The sequence below is a fragment of the Dermacentor albipictus genome, chromosome 6 (genome assembly GCF_038994185.2).
Source record: "Dermacentor albipictus isolate Rhodes 1998 colony chromosome 6, USDA_Dalb.pri_finalv2, whole genome shotgun sequence".
NCBI lineage: Eukaryota > Metazoa > Arthropoda > Arachnida > Ixodida > Ixodidae > Dermacentor > Dermacentor albipictus.
The window spans coordinates 122004217-122019149 of record NC_091826.1 but is presented as its reverse complement, the minus strand read 5'-3'; the positions used below and the strand labels follow the sequence as shown (position 1 = coordinate 122019149).

The following is a 14933-nucleotide window of genomic DNA, read 5'->3' as shown; positions in this document are numbered from 1 at the left end:
GGGGACATCTCGCGCAAGTCGTCTACACCTTTCGCCAAACGCTGGGCTAATAGTGTTCCTTTCGGGTTTAGCACGTTATTTAGGCTGACCTTCAAGGTGGCGTCCCTGTGGTTTCTCCGCGAGCTTTTCTTAAGCTCGCTCCAAACCAGAGCCCAATGTTTGCCCTGGAAATGTTCCTACCGCCACTCTTTTGTCGCCTTTCACCCTCTCCGCTATCGCCTTTGTGCACCTAGTCAGATTTGAGTCACCAGCAATGATAATCTTCTCCCCCTCCCCTACTGTCGAGGCCTCTTCCTGCCTCCCTCGGTCATCCTTTTTTCGCGTGATTCGGTTTTGACACGGGGCATGGGCCCCTTCATGTTTGCTTTCCCTTTGTGGTAGTTTCAACGCAGGTGAACCTCTTTCCAGCTGCCCAAACCCCACCTCCCACGCGTTCCACGCGCTTTGTTGGCACTTGTGGTCCTGTCACACGAGTAGACGGAGTTCTATCGTCACTATCATTTTCATTCGTGATGGCGGCGCGGTTCAGTTTTACCTCGGCTGCTCGAAGTCTTTCTTCCACCGCCTTCCATTCATCACACTCCATACTGATCCTATTTTTGAGCTATTCGACCAGTTTCACATGGGAATTCTGCGCACCGTCCATTTGCTTCAGTCTAGCATCGACATGACAGAGTCTACCAATCGGCTCGATTTGTTCTCCATTCCCATCCTTCCCCTTGTCTATCTTGAAGGATCGCTCCCACGCCGCGGGCCTTACCGCCTTCCTTGCCATGTGTTGCGCTTAGTTTTCTCTAATGCTACCACCGAACCTTTCAGAGCGCGTACCCACAAGCAAGGACAGATTCGCGCGGAACCTGAATCCTTAACATGCTCCAAATCACTTACATGCAATGTTTTAAAATGCAACACAATGTGTTGCACATCCGTAGTGCACTCTCGACGACCTTTATGCCGATTACGCTGAAGGAACTTATCGCCACAGGCATCACATTTGTTGGGCAGCCATTTACTTTGGAAACGCGAGGTCAACAAACAGGACGCTCCGAACAATTGCAGCTTTAGTCGCCCCGTATCACCGCTGCTGTACTGGCCTGCGACAATAAGGGGCGTGTGTCTTCGCTTGAGCCGATAAGCTTATCTCTCCATAACGGCTTTCAAGTCGTCCACAATCATCGATATCCACTAGCGACATTAACGTCCTCAGGCAGGAGAGCATGACGTCACACTATCACATCGGAAGCCTTGTCGGCCGATCAATGCATAACGGCAGAGGCGTCGCGGCTGCCGTACTTCTCAAAACATTCAAGCTCACTACACGCGCTCTCTCAAGAATCTGGAGACCCAGAACCAGTGCACTGTTTCGAGGCCTTCGCAAACACGTGTCTATCTAATCGCGGCGCGCAAAGTTCAGTAAGCGCGACACGAGAAAGAAGCCCACCTCGGCGAACGCCCAAGGACGAGCTTGTGCCGTGACACTAGATACATTGGCAGCATGGGATTCGCACCGACGACCTACATTGCTGCACTGTTGCTGACGTCAGCGGTGCAAACCGCTCTGGCAGCACCTGCATGGCCACACCCAGGTAAGTTCATGATGCAAATATACGGCCTATTATGCAAATCAAGGAATATATACCCGTCTGTGTGGACCTAGGATAGAGAATGGAACGGTAGTTTTACGACCCTTAACTGCAACTCAAGCTTTAGCAGCGGTCCGTGTTTCTTAGTCCGTTCTAATTTATTAGTGCTTTTGCACCTGATTACCCCACGAATACCCAGTTACTGGGTAACCTTAAAACTAAAATTAAGTTAGGGGGTTTTACGCGCCAAAACCGCGAGCTGATTGTGAGGAACGCCGTAGTGAGGGACTCCGGAAATTTGGACCACCTGGGGTTCCTTAACGTGCACCGCAATCTAAGTACACTGGTGCTTTCGCATTTTGCCCCCTCGAAATACGGGAGCCGTGGTCAGGATTAAATGCCGCGACTTCGTGCTTAGCAGCCCAGCACTATAGTCACTGAGCTAGTGTATAATTTTACGTACAGCATTTGCGTACAGCACGTGCCAGTCCCACGCCAGGTAGCGTGATGAGACTTTAGATTTTCTTAGTATATAAAAGCCATATTTTTGGTGGTCATTATCGCCGGTATTATTTACACTTCTATAGTCTTTGTATGACGAAACGTCAAGAGCGAATGCCCACTACAGCGGCTGACATCCTGCCTCGACGTTCTCGATAACTGCTGCACGTGAAAATAAGCTAAAATAGCATTCACTCCAAGTGGCTTCAAGCATGCAACATGCATTCACGTAAGTGTTTCTTTAATGCGGTCAACTAAGACTACCAACCCGGGTACTTCACGTCCTGATGACATGGCGGGACTCAGCGCCGCTCCTGATTCATCAGTCGTGACGACGCAGGCTTCACGCCGGCTGAAATGCTGCACTTCACCGCACACATTACCTAACCACATACCACACATATTACCTCTCCGACCATTCGACGCTGCGATATCGTAAGTCTTTACCGTACGGTATTCGCACAGCATTTTGCGCATCAAGTCACGTCCATAATGGTGTGCAGTGAGAAATTATAGACGCAGGGTTTGTCCAGAGAATTACACTTTTACGCAGGTTTGCGTCTCATCAGAACTGTTCGGGAAGGAGTGGGGCGCTCAAATGCTGGCAACGGAAAATAAAACCAGGAAGGCTGCAACCAGTTCGCGTAAAACGCATAAAGAGCATTATGCCACAAGACACAACGTCTGAAGCCATGAGATTCAGTCGTACCCATAATATGTTAGTATTCTAAGCCTCAAAACATTATGTAGCCCCGCTAACGTCCTGATAAGGATGCGTAATACGAATCTTTCCTTAAAAGCGCAAGAGAACTGTGTTTTGCTTCGTTCTTCTAAATATTAGGTTCTCAATGTATAGATGACCACTCTCGTATTATTTCAGTCACCGTAACTCGACAGTGTATAATAGCTCTGTCTTACCAGTACTCACCTGCGGGGCAGAGACCTGGAGGCTTACGAAAAGGGTTCTACTCAAATTGAGGACGACGGAACGAGCTATGGAAAGAAGAATGATAGGTGTAACGTTAAGGGACAAGAAAAGAGCAGATTGGGTGAGGGAACAAACGCGAGTTAATGACATCTTAGTTGAAATCAAGAAAAAGAAATGGGCATGGGAAGGACATGTAATGAGGAGGGAAGATAACCGATGGTCATTAAGGGTTATGGAATGGATTCCAAGGGAAGGGAAGCGTAGCAAGGGGCGGCAGAAAGTTAGGTGGGCGGAAGAGATTAAGAAGTTTGCAGGGACGACATGGCCACAATTAGTACATGACCGGGGTAGTTGGAAAATTATGGGAGAGGCCTTTGCCCTGCAGTGGGCGCAATCAGGCTGATGATGATGATGATGAAGTCGATAGTGATCAAATATGTTTCCGTAGGTCAAATGCAATAGTGATGGTTGATGACACAGAGAGAGAAAGAAGTTTAATGACACGGAATGCCGAGAGGTCGGCCTGAGGTATATTCCTCTAGCCAGCTACTCGGCAATACCACGCGTCGCACATCATGTACCGCCAACATTATAGATATAATATTAACGAATAATCCCGATATTTGTTCAGACATTATTCATCTAGATGGCATTTCGGATCATGACGCAATAACAGGACGCATTACTGGTTCCTTTAACGAAAAGAAAACAACGATTAAACAAATAAGATGTTACAACCGAGCTAACTATGAAAAAAATAAATTCCGAATTAGATTATTTCACCAGCCAGTTCATGAATCAATATTTATTGCGCTCTGTTGAGCAGAATTGGGACTTATTCAACAGTACTTTTAATAAACGTGTTGATGACTTCGTTGAACTTATGACCATCCGATGTAGCAGCAGTGCACCGTGGTTTAATCAGAAGTTACGGCGTATAAATAATAAGAAAAGCGATTTTACAGGCAGGCACTAAATATGGTCTAAGCGCGTGGGTCAAGTATAAGAAATGCGACAAGGACTACCAGTCACTCCTAAAATCCACTCGACGCCAGTTTTTCAATCACGACCTATCATCGCTGCTAACCAACAACCCTCGTAAGTTCTGGCGCATGATAGCAGTTGTAGGTTGAAGAAGAAGAAGACGACGAACCTGCTGGTAGCCTGTCTGAGTAGCTCTGCCTACATTTATCGTTATTTTCTGGTAATATTACTGCTCAGAACGGTTCAAGACGTCTGTCGACTCGAAAAGGTACCTTCCGTATCGGAGACCGACGGGTGCTGCCCCACCCGCCGCCTCACAAGGTGCTAGAAGGAACCAAGCTGGCGCCGACGAGCACCCCGCCATGACCTCCCAAGGGCTGACACCGGGTCAGAAACGCCAGCTGGTTTGTACAAGCCAGCCTGACTGCAAGCGACAAGACACTGGTGAATCTGAAGACGAGTCAACTATCATCGACGACGACAACGTGGCAAACCCTTCAGACCTGGACATGGACGAGGGTGGTTTCCGAATTGTGCGCCATCGTAAAGACAGGGCGGAGGGCATTCCAGTGTTAATCACTGCAGCATCCGAAAGAGATGATTTAAGGCAAGTAAACCCTATTGTCCTGTATTCTGAGCTTGAAAGGATTCTCGGTGGAGCACCAGTGAAGAGCCACTTCACAGCACAGGGTGCATTGCTCTTAGATGTAGAGACAGAAGGACAAGCCAACGTCCTTCTAGAGACCAAGAATATCGGCGGCATAGTCATATCTGCCCGTGTCCCACACAGTTACATGAAAAATACGTGCATTGTTAGAGGAGTCCCTAAATGGTACTCGGATGAAGAGCTACTCACCTACCTGAGACCTCAGGGCGTGTTCCATGCAAGAAGAATCATCCGTAGGGTCCAAACCTCGTCATGTGAGTGGGAGTCAAGGCGCACTAACACGGTGGTTCTCACATTTGCTCCAAAATTCTGAACGCCCGGAGAAGATCAACCTTGGTTTCACCAGACACGAGCTTGTCGACTACGTGGAGACACCACCACGCTGTTTTAAGTGTCAGCGCTTCGGACATATCGCTAAGCACTGTCGTGGGGAACAGAGGTGCAAGCGCTGTGGGGGACCTCATGACTTTAAGACGTGTGCTCGTAAAGACAACTTTGTGTGTGCAAATTGCGGCGGTGACCATCCTGCTAGCTACGGTCGATGCCCTGCGCGGACAGCTGCTCAGCGAAGAAATAAGTTGTTTGTTCTGTGTCCAAAGAGTGCAAGCGCACCATCGAACACGAAGACATTAATAGCGCCACAACTGACTGGTTTGGAAACAGAATACGCATCCCACTTCCCGCGTCTCACACCGATAAATGAAGTTACTGAGCCAACGCAAACGGTCTCAGCGGCTGAGAAACCTGTTCGCAAAGAGCCCGAAAAACGCACCTATGCGGCCGCAGTAAACCGACCTCAAGTACCACTTGGCAACAGTCAGCAGGAAAACTGCCAGCATGTGATACGCGCTTTGTTCACGGCACTACGTTCCCACGTTGCGAAGATGCCTGCTAGTTCGACGAAGGATATGCTGGAAGCAGTGCTGGCTCTTGAGTCAGTAATACTCTGCTCTACTTCCACATACACTCAGTAGCATAATGGCAATGTCTCGCCCACTTGGTCCATTCCGTCGTCCAAAAGTGCCCTTAATAATGCAATGGAACTGCGCCGGTATTCTACAGCGTCTTTCTGAACTCAGCCTTTTCCTTCGAGACATACCTATACCAATTCTAGCCCTCTCGGAGGCCGGTCTCCCAAATGGAAGGACGATCCCAGGGTACATCAGACATGGAAATCCGAGTATACCATCATTTGCAAATGGAAGTGCGATGATATACATCAGGCGAGAAATACCTCACGTCACCTTACCAGTGCAAGACCTTTGTTCTACCTTCTTGGAAGTCGCCGCTGTGCAAGTGTGCCTACACTCTAAGAACAGTTTACACCCTTTGGCTTGCCCCTTCTGCCACACAAAAATAATCGTCATCTGCCGTGATGCGTTTCCTTTCTTTATCGCTGCGAGCCCGGAACTTTCCAGTAACGAACGGCACGCGCGTTATCAGCATAGAACGGTTTACACCCTTTGCAGTGCCTCTTCTGATAACGCGCGTGCCGTTCGTCACTGGAAAGTTCAGGGCTTGCAGCGATAAAGAAAGGAAACGCATCAAGGCAGATGACGATTATTTTTGTGTGGCAGAAGGGGCAAGCCAAAGGGTGTAAACTGTTCTTAGAGTGTAGGAAAACGAAAACTCAGTGTGGTGTCGGTGTACATAAGTCCGCGCAGGAAGGTCACCATGGAGGCGTTCATAAAGGACCTTTGCATTCGTTGCCCCTCTCCTATAATAATCTGTGGCGACTTTAACGCACATCATTCGCTTTGGGGAGATAAGACTGCAGATTCCCGAGGCAAGGAACTTGTCACAGCCGCGGATGCTGCTGACTTATGTATCGCGAACGATGGCAAACCGACTTTCTTCAGGCCACCAGATTCATGGAGTGCCATAGACCTCGTTATCCATTCTCCAGACCTTGTCGTATAGTCAACAACGGCCCCAGACAGGATGGGCAGTGACCACTTTCCGATCTTCACGAACATCACCGGATTTCACGCTGCTGGACGACAATTCTGTGCTGTGACCCGCTGGGACACATACAGAGAAGCGTTGGACGAATCCCCTGGTGAGCTGTTCGCAGATATGCTGCGGAGCAAAAGAGTGGCTACCTCAATGTTGAAACTCCCAGATCATTTCCCTACTCCTGATTTGAAACTAAAGAACCTCTGCGCAGCGCGTAGGAGAGTGGAGCGGAAACTAATGAGAAAAACGGGCAATGCATCTGCGAAAACTGAATCCAACAGGATAAACGCTGTCATCCGTCGTCACACAAAAAGGTTAAGACGAGTTAAATGGGCTGCTTTCTGTGAGAGTTTATCGGCGTTTACTCCCATGACAAGGATATGGGGAGTAATGAATAGCCTATCCGGAAAGATTCGCCTGCACAGGCCATTCGAAGCACTGGCTTTAAAGCAAGGAAAAGATTTGCAAACCCTTGCAGAAGATTTTGCAGACGTATACACATGTGGCAGATCAGCAGGAGTATCGAACCCTCTGTTGTCTGAAGCATCACATACCATGGATACGCCGTTCACCTTTCGTGAGTTGGATTTGGCGCTTAGCAAATTAAGAAGACGCTGTGCTGTGGGTCCCTATTCGATCAGCAATCAGATGCTGACAAATCTGCCATATGAACGAAAACAAGCACTTCTGGACATATTTAATCACGTCTGGAGCACAGGAGAGATCCCAGAAGCATGGAAGACAGCATAGGTGGTGCCAGTGCTCAAGTCTGGAAAGGATCCTGCAAACCTCACCTCATACCGGCCAGTATCGCTAACATCATGCGCATCAAAGTTGATGGAAAGACTAATATGTACGAGGTTAACATGGTATCTCGAGCAAGGAAATAGACTGCCATCATGTATGACTGGATTTTGTCCACGGTTGAGTGCCCAGGACAGTGTCTTGGGTCTACTGAGCCATATCGAGCACCATCGCGCAGACGGCCTTTCCACACTCGCCATCTTTATGGACGTTGCCAAGGCATACGACTGTGTGCTTCATACAGGCATCATCAACGGACTCCGAGCCATGGGCGTCTCGGGAAATGCTCTTCGATTCGTCCATGAATTTCTCAGTGATCGATGTGTCCAAGTTAAGCTCGGAAGTGTAATGAGTGACAAGCGACGAATTTCCCTCGGCGTCCCACAAGGAAGTGTCCTATCCCCCTTGCTTTTTAACGTTGCCTTGGCCAGCCTTCCAAATGCCCTGAAAGTAGGTCGGATGGCAGTTAAAATGTCCATCTACGCAGATGACATCTGCATTTGGATCTTGGAGTACCAGCACAAACGTTTGGCCCGAATAGCCCAGGCCGCAATCTCCACTATCGATCGCCACTTATCGACGCTTGGCCTATCTTTATCAGCAGAAAAATCGGCCTTCATGCTTTTCCCGGGAGTGAGACGCAAGTCAACACGTCTGACGTTGAATATTAGAGGGCATTCAATTGTTCGTGCAACTCATGTTCGATTCCTGGGCGTCACCATCGACAACAGGCTGCTATGGCGTGGTGCGGTCGAAAGTGTTGTGGCTGCATCAGTGCAAAGAATCAACGCACTTCGTCGATTGGCAGGTATACGTTGGGGTAACAATCCTATATCCATGCTTAAACTGAACGCTGCACTGATAGCAAGCCGCATTCTCTATCAGCTCCCTCTGATATCACCGTCATCGAGTCAATTCGAGCGCTTGGAGGCAGTGCACAGAAAGGGACTTCGCTTGGCGATGGGAGTTCCAACGGCGGCTTCAAACAAGAAAGTCACTAATGAGGCAGAGTCTCTTCCACTCCGCCTCTTGGCATCTCAGGCCTTGCTGACGCAGCTATTAAGGCTGGGCGAGTCACGCGCAGGCACGGCGCTTCTCCGGCGGCTAAGAGCAAGAACTCGCTCACATTTCCATGCGGCGCTGAACACCTTCCGATTTTTAGGATTGGAATGGCCTAAACGAAGTCGCCTTGACCCGCCATGGTCTTTTCCGGACGTTACCTGCAGCCTCAATGTACCCCACCTACCGACGAAACGCACCATTTCAACTGCCGAAGCCAAGTTCATTGTGCTGGACCACTTGAGTACTGTGTTTCAAAGCCATCTACAAGTGTACACAGAGGGTTCGGTGTGCGCACAAACAGATAGCTGTGCAGCGGCATTCTGCATACCATCCCTTGATGTGTCATGGTCTGGCCGACTGGATCGCGTAGTTTCCTCTACAACAGTCGAAAGTGCCGCAATCACCGCGGCTTTGCGGAAACTACGGGCCTTTTCTGCACGAGATGTCGTGGTGCTGACGGATTCCAAGTCAGCATTACAGAGATTACATCGGGGCCTGCCTCTAGAGAAATTTACAAGGCAGTCTCTGGCACTGATCGACGACCTAACGAGCAAAGGATTTAACATAAGGTTTCAGTGGATTCCATCACACGTAGGAATTGATGGGAACGAGGAAGCTGACGCTCTTGCACGCCTAGCGCTGACATGTGTCCCAAAAGTGAAAGCTCCAAAAGCTTTTCGAAACCCTAAGGGTGCAATCCGCCTTCACTTTAGAGAGATGTTCAAGAATCCGCACGAATCCTGTGTGACTCATGGATTTACACGTGAACAAGCGACGCTTTTATACCGCATCAGGACCGACTCCGCGTACACCCCAGCTTGGTTATTCAAGACTGGGCTTCGCGCTTCTCCACTCTGTGTTTTCTGTGGTGACATTGGCGACATCGAACATTTCATTTGGCTATGCCCTCAGTTTGACACAGAACGAAAAATAATGGTCGACAACCTACAAAAAAGCGGTCTCACGCACGGGACCTTTGAAGATGTTTTCCCCGGAGGGCCCGCGGCATTGAGGAAGAGAGCGCAACGACTTCTGATAGCCTTCCTGCGAGACACGGGGCTCATCGACACCTGGTGACACACCACTGATCTCAACTCGAAGGAGGATCAGGCGGAACAATTGCCGGCTATGTATGCCAGGCTAACCCCGCCTGCTTCAACATCACCACCACCACCACCACCACCTTCTGGTGCATGATAAATCCTAGCTTTCATCCTGACATTTCGCTTACCGATTGTAACGGCGTCATAATTAATGAGTCTGAATGTGCTCAGGTTTTTAATGCCACCTTTTGATAAGTATTCACCAAAGAAGTCATTAGCTCATCCCCTGACTTAAATACAATCCATGACATTTGCAGGCCTGAAATTGTGAATAATGAAACAGGTACCTTAGCTTTATTAAACAATCTTAAGATTACTGGTACTTCGGTTCACCTCGGCTTTAACAATAAGATACTTAAGAGCACATCTCAAAGCATTTGCGCTTTGTTGTCCTGTTGGTTTTCGCAATCATTATCACACGGACTAATTCCTAATGACTTGCGGATAGCCAAAACAATACCTCTATTTAAATCAGGTGAGCGTTCCTCTCCATTGAACTATCAACCAATCTCGTTAACCAGCACCATTTGCAAACTTCTTGAGCATATCCTTCACAGTTAAATGGGGGCAAAATGCGAAAGCACCCGTAGTGCTTACATTTAGGTGCACTTTAAAGAACCCCAGGTGGTCCAAATTTCCGGAGTCCTCTACTACGGCGTGCCTCATAATCAGAAAGTGGTTTTAGCACGTAAAACCACATAATTTAATTTTTAATTCCCAGCCAAGTCATTAACTACCTCGAAGATCATAACATTATTATTAATTATCAGCACGGTCTCCGCAAGGGATTTTCATGTGACACTCCACTAGCTGGCTTTGTTAACGACTTACAACTATCACTTGGCGCGGGCTTTCACGTCGACGCAGTGTTTCTACATTTTTCAAAGGCTCTTGATCGGGTTCCTCTTCACGGACTTCTGCTGAAACTAGCACAGCTTAACATCCACCCTATCGAGCTCGCTTGGATTAAGGACTTTCTGTCATCTAGAACACAGTTCACCTCGGTTAATAATTCTAACTCCTCCTCTACTCATATGACATCTGGTGTACCACAAGGAAGTGTGATCAGACCTTTGCTTTTTTAATCTATATTAATGATCTACCTGCCTCTGTAACATCTAGAATTCGACTTTTCGCTGATGACTGAGTAATTTACCGTAACATTACTAGCCTACAATCTGATCTCAACGCAGTAAGCTTATGGTGCTCATCCTAGTCAATGTCATTAAGCGTTTCTAAAACAAAACAGATATATTTCACCCGTCACACAGATCGCATTCCAACCACTTATATTCTTCACGACAATACTGTAGAACTAACAACAAAATACAAGTACCTTGGTGTGCACCTTCAGTTTCACCTATCATGGCATCACCATATCGACCTCACCCTAGCGTCTGCTAACCGCTCATTCGGTCTTCTCAAACGTAACCTCAGACACGCCTCTATGCACGTTAAAAAACTGGCTTATGTAACTCTAATACGCCCTAAAATCGAATATGCTGCGGCCATCTGGGACCCTGAGCAAGCCTACGTTATCAATAACATCGAATCCTTGCAGAACCGCGCTGGTCGCTTCATATTTTCAGAGAGCTCCCCCTTCACAAGTGTTACAGCATTAAAAAAACGTACAGAACTGGAAAATTCGTCATATCGCCACCAACTTGCTCGTTTAACACTTTTCCATGAGCTTTATCACCACCCCTCCCTTCGAAGTGATTTGTTTCAGTCACTTCATGCCATCTTTCCGCGCCTTGATCATTCTTTCAAAATTAAACGTGTGAAGTGTCCTTCCTCGTCTTACGCCAATTCATTCATTCCCCGTACTATCATGGAATGGAATAAATTACCATCAGCCATCGCCACAGAAATTGACATCATAAAATTCCAAGAGTTTCTTCACTGTGACGGAAATGTGTAAAATTTGCTGTTTTTGTTTGTGTTCATTTTTTCTTTTTGTGTTATGCCTTATGTTTTATTGCACTTATTACTGAATTGTATCGCGTTTATTAAAAGCTGTATCGCCCCCCCCCTATGGCCTTTAATGGTAACGTGAATGGCATGGCATGGCATGGCAAGAACTTTATTTTAGTCCAGAGAAACTAGGGTCCGAGGGCACCAGACCCCAAGCTAAGTCGGTGGCTCCGCCCACGTAGGCATAAATAAAAAAAGATTCCTGCATGAACACATAGTAAGAAGAATGGAACTAAGACAGCAAGCGTGTTCTTGCTTTTATTTCTGCCTCCTCTGTCAATGTGTATTTATTATTATTATTATTATTATTATTATTATTATTATTATTATTATTATTATTAGAAAGCTGTTTGCGAATGTTATTCGTGTTCGCATGTTATTCATAAGGCGCGTTTTATATCTGTGCTGTGAAAAAAATTGGCATTTTTTTTACTTGCGTCTTAAATGTGTCTCTCTTAGCTGTACTTGCAATTCATTTAGTGGACTCCACCATGATCTCATACAATCATTCGTGATGCTCGGTAGCTCCTTTTTCGATGTGCTTTTTTATGTGGAACATTAAAAAATATTAGGGCAGGTACTCCGCACCGGGGAATTGTCATAAATAGTGCAGCATTCTTTGCAATCATTACTTATAGTAACGATTACTTATGCTGAATCATTGCTCACGGTGCTGAGTGAGAGGTGCCATGTTGCTGGGTTCCCACGGTTAGGCTGGTTATTAAGGTTGCCGGTGGTAACTGCCGCAGTAATTCTCAGTATGCTACGTGCGTGCGCAGAGGTCCTGCCATGCCACGTATATCGCTGCACCGTATCATGCAGTGATTGCAAAAATAAAGCTTTGCAGCGGCGCGATGAATCAGCCAGTTACATACGCCCGGAACTGTATTCCGCTGGGGAAGGATATTACATATATGTACGGTTCGTACTTTCGGAAGTCTTGCGAGATATGGAATAGGTTACAAAGCAACGGCAATGGATATTCTAGTTGATACTAAGAGGAAAAAATGAAGCTGGGTAGGCCATGTAACACGGAGGACAGATAACCGGTGGTTTACAGAGTTACAAAATTGTTGCCAAGGGAAGGAAACGCAGTCGAGGGTGCTAGAAAATTAGGTGGTGCGATGAAATGATAAAATTTACAGTGATAATTTTGAATCATCTTGCGCCTAACAGGAGTAATTGCAAATCGATCGCAGAGGTCTTTGTCGTGGGAAGTGGGCATAAATATAGGCAACTGCTGCTGCTGATTATCTCGAAAGTGTTGCTAGTTATAGGATTTCTGCAAAGTAGGCACAATATTCCTGATTCTGGCGTGAATTTGCCGTTACAGGTTCCCGAAAGCCATTAATTACCAAGCAAATTAGCATATCATACATTATTTGAGAAATTATCGTTGGTAACTTTCCTTTGCGGATGATGTCTACTTAGCTACGCAGCCTATACGCAAGTCTTGTGCCGAAACCATTGACAGCAATTGTCCATGTGAGCGAATAGCTCGAACGTACAAACAAACAAGTGATCGAATGCACACACAAACGAGCAACCGAGCCAGTGAAGAAAAGAATGAACGAACAAGCGAACGAACAAACGAAAGAACGAACATTTTTCTTGCTGTGTCCTACGACCGACCATCGACCACTAACCTGCCACAAAAACAGCAAATGGAAGCAAAGGAAGTTAACAACAGGTGCCTAGATATGGCATACTCTTAAACAAACAAAAAGCAAACAAAAAAGCAGCTCCGCCTAGAGAGAAATACCTAGTGAGCATCCGTGAAAATATTTTCGATCGAGTAACGTTACTTTATTCCCTCCTCCTCACACGCAGGCAACCAGGCCCTAGAATCCACGGGACTCTTCGAAGGCGACATACTCCTGCCTGGAAACAACTCGGAGGATGTGAGCCACTCTCCTTGGCGACGGTTCTGTGACTCACCATGTGTGCAAACACAGCTGCCTATTAATTATACTGCACTCTTTAAACTCAAAGTCACCACCAACGCTGCAGCGAATGGTCGCAGGCTCAGTTCCGTTCCGCTACTGGCCGCCATATTCTGACGAAGGACAGAATCGGCAAACACCTGTGTAGTTAAATTTTACTGCGTGCTCAAGATCGAGGCAGGAGGGCGCCTTCTAGATAGTGTGAGGTGCGCGCGCGTTGATTCATTACTAAAGTTCAGTTCAGTTCAGTTTATTTTCCTTAAAGACCCCCGATTTCAGGGGTATTACATAAGGGGTGGGTACAAGATTCGAATTAAGACTAGTTCAAGTAACGTTCAAGTTCAAGCACGCATATATATACACATACATAGCATACATATTCAAGTATATTCACACATGTATTTACATATATCAAAGCCTATATATGTAGACCAACATACACGTATGTGAATACAAACAACACATATAAGGAAAAATCATGTATAATGTGGTTGGAGATGGTCAGTAACATGTTGTAAAAATATGGATGGGCAGATTATGTCGACAATGGCGGCGGGGAGGCCGTTCCAGTCTGCCGCCATGCGAACAAAAAACGAGGCTAAAAATGTTGATGTTCGTGAGCGTGGTCGTGAAACTTGCAGCGAGTGGCTCGTCCGGTATGATATGCGCGCCGCCGGCATGATATATGGTGCTTGATGAAGGATAGGACTGTAAAAGAATTTGTGGTAAAGACAGTGGGAAGCGATGCGCCGACGTAAAACGAGGTCCGGAAGCCCAGATAGTGATTTCAGTGACGTAACGCTTACGTCATATGAGTACGACGAATGGATGAATCGAGCAGCGCGGTTTTGTACCGCTTCAAGAGCGTCGATGAGATATGCTTGATGCGGATTCCAGACTGCTGAGGCGTATTCTAGTTTCGGTCGTACAAGTGATGTGTAGGCAAGTAATTTTACGTGATTTGGGGCTTTCCGCAAATGACGTTTTAGGAAACCTAAAGTTTTGTTAGAAGCTGAAATGATGGTATGCACATGCGTACGCCAGTTGAGGTCGTTTGATACAGTGACACCGAGGTATTTAAAAGTGTCGGTTGATTGAAGAGCGAAATTGTTAATTGTGTACGCAAACGTCCGAGGGTTATGACTGCGGGTAAATGACATGCTTTTGCATTTGTTAACGTTTAGTGTCATTAACCAAGTGGTACACCATTCTGAAATATTAGTAAGGTCACTTTGTAGGGTTATCTGATCCGAAGTGTTAAGTACGGTGCGGTAGATAACACAGTCATCCGCGAACATGCGCATATTACAGGATACATGCAAAGGTAAGTCGTTGATATAGATTAAGAATAAGAGGGGGCCAAGAACCGATCCCTGGGGGACGCCTGACGTTACTGGAACCGGTGTGGATAGGTGGTTATTTATAACA

The 14933-nt window shown here is 46.8% G+C and overlaps 1 protein-coding gene across 1 annotated transcript in view; it reads left to right on the top strand.

Moving 5' to 3' along the window:
• Positions 1-1243: 1243 nt before the first annotated feature.
• Positions 1244-14933, top strand: part of LOC135913800 (astacin-like metalloprotease toxin 5) — an 86861-nt gene continuing 73171 nt past the window's right edge. The window contains exons 1-2 of the mRNA XM_065446492.1: positions 1244-1586; positions 13393-13463. Coding sequence (XP_065302564.1) covers positions 1496-1586; positions 13393-13463 — 162 coding nt within the window. The 5' untranslated portion in view covers positions 1244-1495. The remainder of the gene's footprint in view (positions 1587-13392; positions 13464-14933) is intronic.